Source organism: Vidua chalybeata, chromosome 19 (assembly GCF_026979565.1).
Source record: "Vidua chalybeata isolate OUT-0048 chromosome 19, bVidCha1 merged haplotype, whole genome shotgun sequence".
In the NCBI taxonomy this organism is placed as follows: Eukaryota; Metazoa; Chordata; class Aves; order Passeriformes; family Viduidae; genus Vidua; species Vidua chalybeata.
Genome location: NC_071548.1, coordinates 702,728 through 718,344, shown reverse-complemented (window position 1 = coordinate 718,344; position 15,617 = coordinate 702,728). Strand labels below are relative to the sequence as shown.

The window sequence follows — 15,617 nt, the reverse complement described above, 5'->3', positions numbered from 1 at the left end:
GAAGTCACTCCAGAAGAACAAAAGGAAAATCCATGAGGATATTTCCAGTTTGGGGCTGGGGAGATCTGCAGAGCTCTGCCCCAGCCCACCCCTCAGAACAGGCAGAGATGGGTGGAGGTTGCCAGTTCTGGCTTATTTGGGCTTTTTGGGATGGGGAAACTGCTGCCTCTCACGCCTGCTCTTGATGCCATGGCGAGTCCAGGAAATGATTTGATTGCCCGGTGTTTTTGCAGAAGGTGTTCAGGTGTGGATTGCTTTGAAGCTCTCTGGTTCAGTCATTGTGTCTCAGAGGTACATGAACCATTTCTCCACCATTGTCCTCTCCCAGCTCCCTGCTGCTATTTAAAGGAGATACAAATTTAGCTCCAAGTGTTCCCTTTCCCACAGACTCCTCTGAAAGTTCAAACTTGTCACGGTTTAGTTCTTGCTGTGCTCTTGCCTTGTCTTCAGCTCCAAACAAATGTCTTGCCTGTCTCTGAGCTTCACTTCTGGTGGCTCAGAAGGTAAAATAATTTAAATTTCCTCATTTCCATGGGAAACTTTCCTACCTTTGAGCTGCCCTTCCTGACTTTGGGTTCTCAGGGCGGTGCAGGAGGCTCAGGAATTGCTCAATAGATCCCCAGTCAAATGAGGCACCCCAAAGCACTGGGGCAGAGCCTTCCACAGGCAGGAGATGACCTTCCCATGGAGCAGCTGAGCATCAGGGGTGCTGAAACGTGAGCAGCAGCTGGAGGCTGTGACCAAAGCCCCGAGCTTGGCCTGAGGTCGGGTTTGTGCCACTCCTTGAAGGAATTTGGGATTTCGGGGCAGTTGTGCTTGGAAGCAGTTCAGGGCATTACCTGGCATGCATCTGCAACTTGAAAAATAGATGAACAGAGAATCAAATTGAAGTATAACAATAATGGAATCAGAGAAACGCTTCTCTCACTTGCCTGCCCTCAGCCAGGCTGCACATGGGGTTTGGGACCCGAAGTTTGGGATTATTTGATTGCTGAAGCCATAAAGTTTTGGATATAAACTCACTCCACGCTGCTTCTGGGGCTAATCTGACCTTTGTTTTCTGGTGGTGATGGTTCTCATCCTGCTGGCTTTTAGCCACACTTTGTTTGCCCACAGGTCCTTCTGTCAGTGACCTGAGGGATCTGCACGCCCCGATCAAAGCTTGTGTTAGCACCAAACCCATCTGTGCACCCCGGAGGGAATCCTATCTCCAACCTGAGATGACCAAACCCCACAAAAATGCAATTTCTAGCGTGTGAAATAATGTTGAGTTAATGTGCATAAACAGAGTCTGCACCTTTCCCTCAGATAAATCGTTTTTTTCGGGTCAATCTGGCATTGCATGAACAGCTCCAAATGTGCAATAACTCATAGACCAAGAGTTTTTTCACCTTACATAGGAACGACCTGGGCTTTGCTTTCTTCCAAATAAGGAATTAATAATGCAATAGTTGTTGTTTCCAACGAGCTCAGCTTCTTTGAGGAGTGCCTTTTTTCCCCTCCTCTAGACCCAGTGAAGCACATGAACATTTGGAGCCTTTAATAACCGCTGGCGGAGGCTGGTCTTGATTTCTCTGAGAACTGCCAATGATTTTGATGTCAGGGCTGCGAGGTACAATTGTAGTGTTGAATTTCTGCAGGCAGAGCAGTTGAAAAGGAAGGTCAAAAGCAATAAGGGCCAGGTTCCTCTGGGCGGGCGGGGGCGTCGGGTAAGGAGCTTTTCCCCGGCCCTCTCGCCCAAGAAAACGTTTGGCTGTCACAAAACTAATAAAGAAAAACCTCCAGAGAGGGGCTCAGAGCTGCAGGTGTAGGAATCGGGGCTGTATTTACACACAAGCCAGCTTAATAGCGTGGGATTTCTGCTCAAGTGCTTCTTAATGCAACACAAATTGAATACCCGGCCCGGGGAAAATGTTAGAGGGAAAGGATTTTTATGGCTTTTGGGGGAGAAAGTGCTTGGCTCTTTTTTAGGGAACATAAAGGACAGCAAGATGGATTTCTTGGGGTGCTTGCCATGTGGAAGTAGTGCTTTAGGTATGTGCAGAGGGTTCAGAGCCAGCCTCCGAGCTGGTTCTCTGCTGCCTCCAGCAGCAGGGCTTTGGAGGGGTTTGGGCAGGGTTTCTGCCATATATCTGGCAACACGGGCTTAAAATGAACTTACTGAAACAGCAGATCAAATTTGGGTTCTTTAAAGCTGTGATATTAAATAGAAGTCCTCGAGGAAAGCAGCCAGGCCTCTCGCTGAAGGTCCCATCCTTGCCCTGCCTCTCTGCTGCCCTATAAAACAACAATTATGTGTTTAAAGTTACTGCTCCGTGTCCCTTATAAAAGAAGACTTATTCATAAACTTCTGGATAGACAGTTCTATGGGAATGTAACTTCCTTGGCCTAAACCAAGCTGCCTTTTCCAGATAATGTAATGCTATACAGGCTCTTTAAAGTCCGAGCATGCTATTTATTATTATTTTATCATCTATAAAAGACACCAGTGTTGAACCTGGGAATGACACTACACTCAAATCATGGGGAAAAGCTCCAGGGACAGCTGCTCTTCCCAGAAATACCCACTGACAGGGTGCTGGGGGATGCTCAGGGCTTGTTGCAGGGCTGCTTTCCCTGCACCTCCTCTCTGCAGGCACCGAGCCAGGGCATTGCCATGGGCACGGCTCATTTTTGGGGTGGGATTTGCCAGATGCAAGTTGGACATTGTGGAAATGGGGTTGGATGCAACCTTGCAGCTTCTGAAGGCAGGGCAGAGGAGTGGGCCCCACACACACAGGCACATGCCTTAGGATTTTTTTAATAGGCTGAAATCAGCATTTACTTCAGGACCTAAGGACCACATGGCTGTGTTTGCTCTCTGATCTCCCCAGTCCTGAGCCTACAGAAGTGCAGCAATATTAACCTAAATTAGGTGTAATTTCACCTTTTCTTTCCCTCTTGTCTCTGAAGATGGGATCTTTATTTGGAAAAGCTTAGGGGAGGTGTGGAGCATTGAACCCCCTGAGCCAGGGACTGGGGGCATGGGCAGAGGAGCAGCTGAGCTCAGCAGTGCCATCATGTGAGTGCCAGTGTCCCAGGAACGCTGGGGACACCCCCACCCTGCCATGGAACGTGCCCTGGAACTCCGTGGGAGCTGGGAAGAGCTGGGAACGTGCCCCCTGCCTTCCTGCCCTGCCCCTGGGAGCGGGATCGGGAGCGGGATTGGGAGTGGGATCAGCAGCGGGATCGGGAGCGGGATTGGGAGTGGGATCAGCATTGGGATCGGGAGCGGGATTGGGAGTGGGATCAGCATTGGGATCGGGAGCGGGATTGGGAGTGGGATCAGCAGTGGGATTGGGAGCGGGATTGGGAGTGGGATCAGCAGTGGGATTGGGAGCAGGATTGGGAGTGGGATCAGCATTGGGATCGGGAGCGGGATTGAGAGTGGGATCAGCAGTGGGATTGGGAGCAGGATCAGCAGTGGGATCAGCAGTGGGATCAGCATTGGGATCAGCATTGGGATCAGCAGCGGGATCAGCAGCAGGATCAGCAGTGGGATCAGCATTGGGATCAGCACTGGGATCAGCAGTGGGATCAGCACTGGGATCAGCATTGGGGTCAGCAGCAGGATCAGTAGTGGGATCATCATTGGGATCAGCAGTGGGATCAGCAGCAGGATCAGCATTGGGGTCAGCAGTGGGATCAGCATTGGGATCAGCATTGGGATCAGCAGCGGGATCAGCAGCAGGATCAGCAGTGGGATCAGCATTGGGATCAGCACTGGGATCAGCAGTGGGATCAGCACTGGGATCAGCATTGGGATCAGCAGTGGGATCAGCATTGGGATCAGCAGCGGGATCAGCAGTGGGATCAGCAGTGGGATCAGCAGTGGGGTCAGCATTGGGATCAGCAGTGGGGTCAGCATTGGGATCAGCAGTGGGATCAGCAGCGGGATCAGCACTGGGATCAGCAGCGGGGTCAGCATTGGGATCAGCATTGGGATCAGCAGTGGGATCAGCAGTGGGGTCAGCATTGGGATCAGCAGTGGGATCAGCATTGGGATCAGCAGCGGGATCAGCAGTGGGATCAGCAGTGGGATCAGCAGTGGGGTCAGCATTGGGATCAGCAGTGGGATCAGCATTGGGATCAGCAGCGGGATCAGCAGTGGGATCAGCAGTGGGATCAGCAGTGGGGTCAGCATTGGGATCAGCAGCGGGATCAGCAGTGGGGTCAGCATTGGGATCAGCAGTGGGGTCAGCATTGGGATCAGCAGTGGGGTCAGCATTGGGATCAGCAGTGGGATCAGCAGTGGGGTCAGCATTGGGATCAGCAGCGGGATCAGCAGTGGGGTCAGCACTGGGATCAGCAGCGGGGTCAGCATTGGGATCAGCAGCGGGGTCATCAGTGGGATCAGCAGTGGGATCAGCACTGGGATCAGCAGCGGGATCAGCAGCAGGATCAGCAGCGGGGTCAGCAGTGGGATCAGCACTGGGATCAGCATTGGGATCAGCAGTGGGATCAGCAGTGGGATCAGCAGCGGGATCAGCAGTGGGATCAGCATTGGGGTCAGCAGTGGGATCAGCAGTGGGATCAGCAGCGGGATCAGCAGTGGGATCAGCATTGGGATCAGCAGTGGGATCAGCATTGGGATCAGCATTGGGATCAGCATTGGGATCAGCATTGGGGTCAGCAGTGGGATCAGCAGTGGGATCAGCAGTGGGATCAGCAGCGGGATCAGCAGTGGGATCAGCATTGGGATCAGCAGCGGGGTCAGCAGTGGGATCAGCACTGGGATCAGCATTGGGATCAGCAGTGGGATCAGCAGCAGGATCAGCATTGGGGTCAGCAGTGGGATCAGCACTGGGATCAGCATTGGGGTCAGCATTGGGATCAGCATTGGGGTCAGCAGTGGGATCAGCACTGGGATCAGCATTGGGATCAGCAGCGGGGTCAGCAGTGGGATCAGCAGCTGGAGCACTGCCCCAGAGCCTTTAGCACAGGCAGCTTTAGGAGGATGGCATTTGCTGCAGCCTGCCTTAATTATTTGCTCTGTAATTGCACAGAGGTTTCTGCTTCCCACCTTTCCCTGAGATGCAGTTGGGATTTGTATTCCTGGCACTGTTTCCTTTTGCACGAGAATCTTCCCTTTGTTCTCTTCCGACTCCTGTTGACTTTAAGAATGGTTTTGATTCCTGAACGTCTCTTTGAGGGTTTCTTGTCAAAGGGAATATTTATACTTCATAGCATTCGAGCAAAAAAAGGCAAAGCAGGCAGGGACCTCAGAATGCAGAATTCCTGTCAGATCCTATCCACAGCGTTTGTGGGGAAAGCACGAGAAGCAGCCAGGTTTAAAACCCCCAGATCCTTCTAATCTGCTGCTGTGTGGTACAGGGGGAAATGTGTGCAGCATCTGGGCTGTGTGGTGTGAGGTGCTTGGAGCTGTGTGTGCTGGGGGCTCCTGCCCTGCTGCCCCTGGGCTCAGCAGCTCTCTGCTCCCTCCTCAGCTGGGACAAGGACAGCCTTGCTCTCCTTAATGGCTCCAGGATTTTAATGCCACTTTTTCCAGGGATGGGACGAGGTTTATTTCATTTTGCTGTCCCCTCTCTCACTGCCCTGAGCGTGCCCTGCAGTTCCCTCACTCAGCATTGCCCCTTAGCAATCCTTTATTAGCCCCTACCTTCCCCTCTTCCTGCTGGGGAATAATTTGGGGTTTATGTGCAGTTTTTCTTGGGACTTGTCAAAGAATAATTACACCCCATTAACTCCCCTCTGTATCATTACTAATTCACACCTATGGAGTATTTTCCAAGCAGCTGATCTCGGTTGTCTCTTAATTGCTGGAGTCCATAAACTCTGTTACACTGAAACCGTGTGAAGGATTTGCACCCTCTAAAACTTCTCCCTCCAGTGCAAAACATAACAGAGAATGGGAATGTGGCAGCTTTATCAGATTTTACTCCTTCCCTATTTAGGCAAATTATTTGCTTCTGGCTCTGTTGAAAACTCCAAAATGTATATTAAGGTGTAAAAAATTTGAGACTAAAAGGGTGAGGAAGTTGTGGCTGTTCAGCCTGGAGAAGGGAAGGCTCTGGGGAGAGCTCAGAGCCCTTGCAGAGCCTAGAGGGGCTCCAGGAGAGCTGAAAGGGGACTGGGAACAAGGGCTGGAGGGACAGGACACAGGGAATGGCTCCCACTGCCACAGGGCAGGGATGGATGGGATCACAAATGGTTTCAGCTGAGCATAAGAGAAACAAATACTGTTGGTGGCAACTCTTTATTTCCCTGGAAAAAAAAAAAAATCCTGGCCTCCTGGCAGAGGAACAGTTTCTGCACAGAAAACATGACACTATTTACAAAAAACAGTGTCTAATATCCTTTTCCAGCTTGGAAGGAGGAGTTTATTTCAATACATCCTTTTTTAATTGCCATGAGCTGGACTTGTAAATACTGTAAGTGGTTGAGTAATAGTCCTCAGTGAGCAGGGAGAGGAAGGGACAGGTTTTCCACTCTTGGAACCCTCTGCATTCCCTCAGCTCGGGCAGGGAGACTGCACGCAGCAGATACTGAACACAAATAAAAGCCTCTTGATTAAAAGATCATTTAAGCCCAGGGGATGCCCATGGGTGTGATGCCAGTGTCCAGCACAGTGATCCAGCTGGGTGAGGAGTTTGTTTATTGGGGTGGTTTGGGAGGTGGATGCAGGGTGTTCTCACTAAAACATTTCTTCCTTTCCTCTAAAAAATGGGAGAGAAAGGGGAAGGTTCCTGCTGAGAAATGGGGAGTTAAGGAGAAGGGAGGGATCTCATTTTGTAAGATCTCGTTTGTCATTAACCTCTGCAGGCATCCAGTGGCTTTTGGGGCAGGATGGGGCACACGGGCAGAGGTGGGGCAGGGCACTGTGGGATTCTCTCCAGAGCTGGATGATCCCTGTTTCCCCAAGTCAGGCACATGCCTGCCAGCCCAGCCCTGCACAGAGTTCTGTCTGAAAGCAGGAGTACTTTGTGTTGGAAACAATTTCCTGCTGCAGTTTGGATTTCCTCCTGAATAATCCTTTGCCCCAGTGGGATGGTACAGAGGGATTCTAGCAAAGCTCAACTGGCCTGGCTGTGAGTTAAACACATCCCTTGATGTTTCCGTGGCAGATGTTCGGGGAGGAAGATACCCCACAGGCACTGCTGGAAAATCCTGATCTGAAGGGTCAGGAAGAGAAGGAAGCGCTCTGCCAGCGCGGGGTTTGGGTCCAGGTCTCTGCTCAGGTCACCAGTGCGGGCCTGTCAGGGCTGAGCAGGGGGAGGAGGAGGAATTTAATCCCAGAAATCCATTTGTAAATGATGAAGGCAGCAGCCTGAGCCTTGTTCTGTTCCTGCAGGGATGCTGGTGGTGATCGTGCTGCTGCTCATCGCCATCGCCGTGGTCGCGCTCTGGCCCACGGGTTAACCCCGTCCCTGCCGGAGCAGCTGCTCCAGGGGAGCTCCGGGGCTCGGGGAGGGACCTGCTGAGGGCAGGGAATGAACTCCATCCATCGCTGGGAATAAACTCCACAGCTGGGAATAAACTCCACAGCTGGGAATAAACTCCACCGCAGCAGACTGAAGCGGCATCCACCAGACCTCCGCTCTCCTTGGAGCGCGGCTGAGGAGCTCTGTGGGATCTGGGGGATTTCAGTGGGAAAAAGGATTTCATCCCACGCCTCCCACCTTCCTCTGGCACTCCAGCAGCTGCAGCTGTGGGATGGAGCCACCTCTCCTGCGTCTGGGGACACGCTGGTGCTGCTGCCCTGCCCATCTCGCTGAGCTCAGACATCCCAGGGGCTCCAGACACCGAAATCCAGGAGTGGTTTGGGGAACAGCAACTGGAGAGCAGCAAGTGGAGAGCAGAAACTGGAGAGCAGCAAGTGGAGAACAGCAAGTGGAGAACAGCAACTGCAGAACACAACATTCCCCTGCTTTGGGCTCCCACCTTCACAGAGAAAATGCTCCGTGGTTTTCAAGGAATCCTCGTGGGGAATGACTGCATGGGATTCTCCCAGGATGGGAAGCCACAGCCCTGCAGGACCCTGTGGGCTGCACGGAACGCTGAGCTCTGCTGAGCCCCTGCGGGAGGCTGGTGGGTTATTGATCCCCAGGGGTACTTATTGGTGGGTTACTGATCTCCAGGGCTAGTTATTGGTGGGTTACTGATCCCCAGGGGTAGTTATTGGTGGGTTATTGATCTCCAGGGCTAGTTTTTGGTGGGGTACTGATCTCCAGGGATGGGAACTGAACAGCAGCAGGACTCAGCCCAGCCTGTGAGAGTGGAGAGCTTTGCCCTCGTGTGCTCCCCAGGGGCTCTGCCAGCCTGGCCTCGGGAGATGCACCAGAATTAACGTCCTCACTGAGCTCTGGCTCTTCCTTTGACAGCTCCTCACACCCTTCTACAGCTGAGAGGAAGGATTGCCTATTTCAAAACTAATGAAAAAGAAGTATTAAATGTTTGCTTCTGGCCAAGAGAATAATTATTTTGTTACACATGTCAGTTTGATTTCAGGATTAATAGAGCAAGCAATAAATACTGATTAAAGCGGATCCATTTCTATACAGTTTCTCTGCCTGGGGTTTTATTGTTTCCTGCTATCTTGTGTTGTCTGTGAATGATTTATCCAACACTGCCATATCCTAAGAGCCGGTCTGGAGAAAGAAATAAGCAATTTCTGTCAGACTTTGTGTGTATTATGACAGATCTGTGAGACTTGCAAGGGCTGGCCCTCACCTGCCCTGGTGGTGTCTCCCTTCACAGCTCTGACCTGGCTTTGGCACTCATTTCCCTCTGCCCACACATCCAGCACTGCCCTGGGAGGAGGGAACCAGGGTCTCCTGGTGCTGTGTCCTCTCTTGACTGGCACAAATCCATTCTTCTCTTCTGGGCTCAGTTTCCCCAGACTGGGAGCCTTTATTCAGGGTTTGGTGGTTGCAGATCCCCTTCAGTTGTCTCCTTGCAGGGTGCAGGTGTTGGCTGAGGCTTGGACCCTGACGCTCCAGGCTCTGAGGATGAGAGCCATGGAAGGAGATGAAGATGGAGTTCTGCAGGAAACAGAGGCAGGGAGCTCCTGAGTACCCTGTGGGACACACGGAGTTCACAGAATCCCAGAGTGGTTTGGATGGGAAGGACTTTAAATCCCATCCAGTGCCACCCTGCCATGGGCAGGACACCTTCCACTGGCTCAGCTTGCTCCAAGCCCCATCCAGTCTAACCTTGACCATTCCCAGGGATCCACAGTTCTCTTCTTCACCTGCCATGGGTGGTGCTGTGTCCTGCAGCTGTGGGAGCTGTCCCCTGCATCCAGAGAGCATTTCCCTGTCTTTGTGCTCCCAGGGAGGGCACAGGAGAGAGGAACCTGGTGGAGAGAAAGGCCCAGAGATCCAGCTGTGCCCCCTCCAGCTTCAGCCAGGGCTCTGTGTCCAGCCCATCCTCAACACTCAGAGCTGGAGGAGAGGCTGCAGGTTGGAGCTCCTCCGGAATCTTCCGTGTGCTCTGCTGGAGAAAATCCTTGAAGCCTTTCCAAGTGCAGCCCAGGCTGTGCCTGGTCACTTTTCTTGGAGAGATGCTTCACCTTGGGGCTGTCAGAGAGGGGAGGGCAAGCAGGGGTGGTTTCATGTCCTCTGGTTTTCAAGAGGACACGGCAGGGGGTTCATGAGTTATTGTTGATGTCAGATTAGCAAGGGAGCTTCAGGCTGGGCTGCTCCAGCTGGAAACAAGGAAAGGTTTTGGAGAAGAGTTCCAAATCTCTGCATTCCTGCAGCTCTGCAGAGGGAGCGACACTGGGAATGCTGCTGGAGCTGTTCCTCAGCAGCAGCCTCCAAACCTGGAGCAGGATTTCACTGCCAGCTCTGGAGCAGCCCCGTGGATCTTCAGTGACAGCCAGAGAGCAACACGGGGTTTGTTCAGATGAGACCTCGGGCCTGGGCTCCTAATTAAAGCTGTCAGTTCTGGAGGGAATTACGGCTTTGAATTCCCAGGACACGCAGGATGGACGTGTAACTCATCCTGGTCAGTGCTCCACAGGACTGTGTTCTGACCCGGGCTTTCAAAGGCACTTTCTGACCCGCTGGGTCCTCCAGCACATTCTTCCTGTGGGCACCTGGGAAGGATGGAAACACAGGATTTGCTCGCTGTGCTGGCCCACAAAGGGCTTCTCAGCCTTGCCCTTTAGGTAACATTTAACGTGTCGAGTGGGTGAGGAATTTTATTAAACAGCAGTGGATTTGGCAGCGCTCTGCTGTGTGCAGGGAAGCTTTTCTGTCTCCCTGCCCCATTAAAGAAGAAGGAAGATTAAAATATGAGAGACACCAGGGTTTGGCTCCGAGCAGCGGCGGTGGAGGAGCCAACCTGGAGTGGCTTCTCCAAGCAAAGATCTTCCTGGAATGTGCCCAGAGACATCCCAGGCTTCGCCTTCCCTGCCACCTCCTCCGTCAGGAGTTCAGCTGCTTCCAGCTGCAGTTTCATCAAAATCCCAGTGCTGGGGGCAGGTCTGGTGTGTGCTGCAGGCCCTTGGATGCCCCAGTGCCCTGGGGAAAATCCCCACCTCCTGCACGAGAACAGGGATCCTCTTGGAATGCTGCTGGGCATTTTCAGATTCCCTGGTTCCTGGGGTGAGCTCGGTGTGTGGATGGCTCCTCTCCCACACTGCCGGGTGGGAGCAGGCTGGGAAAACCACTCCAGGTCCAGCCCTCCGTGGGAAAAGCCTCATCCCCCTCTTTCCAGAGCCCCCGTGTCACCTTTGGACAAGTGGCCACCTGCAATCTGGGAAGCCCATTTGCCCCTCGGAGCAGAGGGCTGGCACTTGTGACCCATTTGTCTCCGCAATAAAGATCTGACATTTCCGCCCCCGGGATGTTTTTGGATTCATAAATTCCCAGCACTGCTGAAGGCTCGGGTCAGCTGGGCTGACCCCCAGCACTTGGCAGCACCTTTTGCCTGGACTTTTGTCCCTGGAAGTGTTTTGCTGCCTCAGTTCCCCCCACTCTGGCTCCCCGTGCTGTCGGTGCCAGCAGCCCTTGCCCTGGCACCAGCGCTGACCCCGCTGATCCTGGGTGGGCAGGAGGGGCCAGCACTGCCCAGCAGCCCCTGGATGGGACAGAAACGGCTCCAGAGCGGGGCTGGCAGCTCTCCTGGCTCCAAACCTGTCCCCACACCTGTCCCCCAGCTCCGGGCAGGGTCCCAGAGGTTTTGGCTCTGTCCCACTGCAGGGCACAGCTGAGCCCACAGGGGCCGGTGGGGACCCCCCCGTGCCACCCACCCATGGTGACCCCGCTGTCCCCACTGCCTGGGGGTGCTGGGCCGGGCCAGGGCTGGCACTGCCAGTCAAAAACAGCTGTGCCACCTCAGCCCTGCCAAGGGGACACCGACAGACCCAGGGGGTGGGGGGGACACCATCATTTCCTTGCCCAGGTCCTTGTCCCACAGGCTCACTGAGCAATGGGGTGGGAAGAAGCAGAAATTCCTGGAGATTTTTACAGTTTACAAGAGTTTATTCAACTGGTTTCTGACTTTAGTTCTACCGAGGGGGTGCTGAACAGTTACAAGCTCCTTTGGGTCAATTACAGCCAATCTAACAAACAAACAAACGAAAGGGAAAAAAAAAAAGGAAAAAAAAAGAAACAACTCGGAAAAACAATAAGAAAATCCACAACTTTTTCACGTGTCATTAAATATATTCATATATAATAACCATAATATATTAGTATGCATTGTAAAGAAACATCGCCCAAAGCAGTCTGCCATGGTCATAACTAAACAACATTTACAGTTCAAGATATTAACAGAAATAATAAAAAAAAAAAAAAAAAAAAAAAATAAAAAAAATAAAACAACCCCAAAACGAACACAGGTTTGTGAGGGGGGAGGCGGGGCGGGGAGGGGGCACGGACACGACGAACGAACAGAAACGAGACCAAGCGACTTCTGTCGGGTGCTACGGTCAGTGATGATTGTTTTGGCATTTCAGCTGCTCTCCGAAGCCTCTCTGAAGGCACCACAGCCCCTTTCCCGGGCACCCCGCTGTCCTCGGGGTCCCCACTCCTGTCCCCGGGGCGATGGGTGGCCCTGGCTGGTTCCTTGCTGCTCAGAACGGGCTCGGTGGCCCAGAGCTGCCGTGCAGGTGGTGAGGGGGGCATCCTGTCCCTCTGGGGGGACCAGCAGAGGTGTCCTCCCGGAGATGTCCTAGAGCAGGGGTGGCTGCAGGGAAGAGCTGCCCCTCTGAAGCCCGATTTGGGGCTGCTGTGCCCTCCCAGCAGAGGCTGCTCCAGTCGCAGCAGTTCCAGCAGCAGCTGCTGCAGGTCAGGGCTGCTGGGAGCACTCGAAGGGCACTGGGAGCACTCGAAGGGCACTGGGAGCGGGGATGGAGCGAGGGCTTCGCCTGGGCTGGCTGGAAAGCACCAAACTCCAGCAGGTCAGGGGGACAGGCCTGGGGACTTCCCTCCTGTGCCAGCCTCCAGGCTGCCGTGCCAGTCAATTCCTTCTGAGTCCCCCGGCTGTGTCAGTGCCTGGAGGGGGCTGGCCGTGGGCTCAGGGGGTGGGGGTCTCCTGCAGCCTCCAGGAGCACTGGGAGCAGGGAAGGGGCTGGAGGGTGTCCCTGGGGGGGTTGGGGTGTCCAGGCTGTGCTGGGAGGGCGGCTGTGCTTGACAAGGGTGGAAAGTGGGAGTGAGCCTTGGGTGTCCAGGTGTGCTGCGGGCAGTTCCCGAGTCCCCAGGTCCCCTGGCCTTTCCTTCCTGCTCTCCACGTGGAGAACTGGCTTTGGGTTGGATTCTGTTACTTTTAGGCACCATTTGAAGGTTGGGGACATCCTGGCTACCTGGGGATGTGCTGTCCCCAGCTGTGAGGTTCCCTGGCAGCAGCTGATAGTGGCTGCAGCATCCAAGCCCCGTTTTGGGGCTCTAAGCCTCCATTTAGACACTTGAGGTGAGATTTTGTCCCTCAGAACCAAGGTTCACTTCCCTTGGCTGCAAAACCCTCAGCTCTCCTTGGGCTCTGAGATAAGGAAAACCAAGTCCAGTCTGGGAAAGGGGAGAACACACAGACTTGGTGGGGGGATTTGCTTGATGTCCAGGGTGGGATTTTTCTCCTAATACCCAGATTAATTCTGGGGGCCTTGTGGTGGCAGGGGAGGCTCGGCAGAGCTGGGTCCCTCCGGGTGGTGTCTCCAGCAGCCTCCTCTTTGCACCTATTTACACGGCTGCCCTGCTTTATGGTGGTTTATGTCATTATATAAATATTGTCAATTGCTATAAAACAAGGCAAAACCACTGGAAAATGTCATAAAAGGGATGTTTCCAAGTTTCCTAAAAGGAAAAATAGCAGGGAGGTTTTGCTTTTCATAGCGACTAATGTTTGCTTCTCCTCCAGGTACCGTCCTGCCCTCCTGCCTTCCTGCCCAGCCGTTCCCGGTCTCCCTGGATGAGGTGGGATTGGATATTCCCATTCCCCGTGGGCTGCTGTGGCAGGGGAGCAGCCTGGCAGGGGGGTCACAGCTCCCAAGCCAGTCCTGCCCGCAGGGTGCCCTGGGGGAGGATGCTCCGGTCTGAGGTGAGGCAGCACCCACTGTGCTCAGTGAATTAACGACTGGAAATTGGGAATTTCAAATTGCCTGTTTGCCCCCACCCAGCAGAAGGAGCAGAGCTCCAGGTGGGTCACACCTTGCTCCTGGCTGAGACCCCTTCCCTGTGTGGGCTCTCCCCTGGCCAAGCCTCAGAGCTCTGCACTGGCCCCTCTGCCCTTGGGGACAGTCCCTGGCACCCTCTGCTCCCCACTTTGTCTCCAAGACTTTCACAGGGATGTCAGGGGGCTGCAGCTCCAGAGGGAGCGAGAGCAGAGCTGCTGTGGGTTTGGGAGAGCTGCCCGGGTCTGGGAGTGAAACCAGGGAGGACCCTGGTGTGATCTGCAGGGATTTTCCACATCTGAGGGTTCCTGGTGTGCTGACAGCAGCAGAGGGGACTGAGCCCATGGAGGAGGTTCAGGGGTGGCCACAGTGGAGATTCAGGGACTGAGACTGGCAGGATCTTCCAGGGCACTTGATGGGAACTGGATGCCAGCTCATTTTTTGTCAGGTCTGGGCGTTTCCTTGGGGATGCTGGTTACTGACTCCTTGCCTGTAAATGGGTGGCTGGAGGGGGACAGGGCACCCTGTGGGCTCGCACTCCTTCGGTGTGGTGGGGGCAGCACCCTCAGGGTCAGCGGCCGAGCACGGAGCCATTCCCAGAGTTATGCACAGCAGGAAGTCACCCCCCAACATTGTCCCCTCTTGGCTGTGCCTAAAGTGGACCCAGAGCATCATCGCAGCTGGAGACCTCGGCCGCCCCAGGCACCACCAGCTGGTGGCCACAGCTGTTGGACACCAAAGCCCTCCAAGGCCCCGTCCGCCGATCCTCGGCTCTGTCCTCAGCAAAAGTCTCGGTTTAGTTTCCTCTACAAGAACTGTCTCGGTCAGCCTAAGTTGCAAATACGTGTTTTGGGGATGGGGGGTTAATTTCCAGCGGTGCTGTTGATTAGTTTTTTACAGGGTGGATGTGCCCGTGCCGTGCTTTGGAGGCAGCAGATGTTGGCAGCTGGAAGGCAGTTTGGTGTCTCTGAGTTCTTCAGCAACGGGGCAGGAGGGAGCTGGGGGTCCCCAGGTGCTGCACGCCCGCACCCCACTCGTGGGTTCTGTCCGTGTGTGCAGTTGGGTTTTGTTGGGTCCTGTTGGGTTTTGTTGGGTTATGTTGGGTTTTATTGGGTCCTGATGGGTTTTATTGGGTTCTGATGGGTTTTATTGGGTCCTGATGGGTTTTATTGGGTTCTGATGGGTTTTATTGGGTCCTGATGGGTTTTATTGGGTTCTGTTGGGTTTTGTTGGGTTCTCTTGGATTTTGTTGGGTTCTCTTGGGTCCTGTTGGGTTCTGTTGGGTCCTGTTGGGTTCTGTTGGGTCCTGTTGGGTTTTATTGGGTCCTGATGGGTTTTATTGGGTTCTGTTGGATTTTGTTGCATCCTGTTGGGTTTTGTTGGGTTTTGTTGGGTCCTGTTGGGTTTTATTGGGTTCTGTTCGGTTTTGTTAGGTCCTGTTGGGTTTTGTTGGGTTCTCTTGGGTCCTGTTGGGTCCTGTTGGGTGTTGTTGGGTTCTCTTGAGTTCTGTTGGGTCCCGTTGGGTTTTGTTGAGTTATGTTGGGTCCTGTTGGATTTTATTGGGTTCTGTTGGGTTTTGTTAGGTCCTGTTGGGTTTTATTGGGTCCTGATGGGTTTTATTGGGTTCTGTTGGATTTTGTTGCATCCTGTTGGGTTTTGTTGGGTTTTGTTGGGTCCTGTTGGGTTTTGTTGGGTTCTCTTGGGTTTTGTTGGGTTCTCTTGGGTCCTGTTGGGTCCTGTTGGATTTTGTTGGGTTCTCTTGAGTTCTGTTGGGTCCCGTTGGGTTTTGTTGAGTTATGTTGGGTCCTGTTGGGTTTTATTGGGTTCTGTTCGGTTTTGTTAGGTCCTGTTGGGTTTTGTTGGGTTCTCTTGGGTCCTGTTGGGTTTTGTCTTCCCTGGAATATGAGGTGCAAGCCCAGCACCCCCCAGCCGTGGTCGCTGCCCCCCTGTCTCCCCAGCCCGCCCTGGCAGCCGGTCCCTGCCCGCCCCAGCTCTACACAAA

The 15,617-nt window shown here is 53.7% G+C and overlaps 1 protein-coding gene across 1 annotated transcript in view; it reads left to right on the top strand.

The window, feature by feature from the left end:
* The window catches only part of STX8 (syntaxin 8), a 91,799-nt gene extending 83,236 nt beyond the window's left edge, over positions 1 to 8,563 (top strand). Inside the window, exon 8 of the mRNA XM_053960509.1 lies at positions 7,352 to 8,563. Within this exon, the coding sequence (XP_053816484.1) occupies positions 7,352 to 7,419 (68 nt within the window). The 3' untranslated portion in view covers positions 7,420 to 8,563. The remainder of the gene's footprint in view (positions 1 to 7,351) is intronic.
* Positions 8,564 to 15,617: the final 7,054 nt, after the last annotated feature.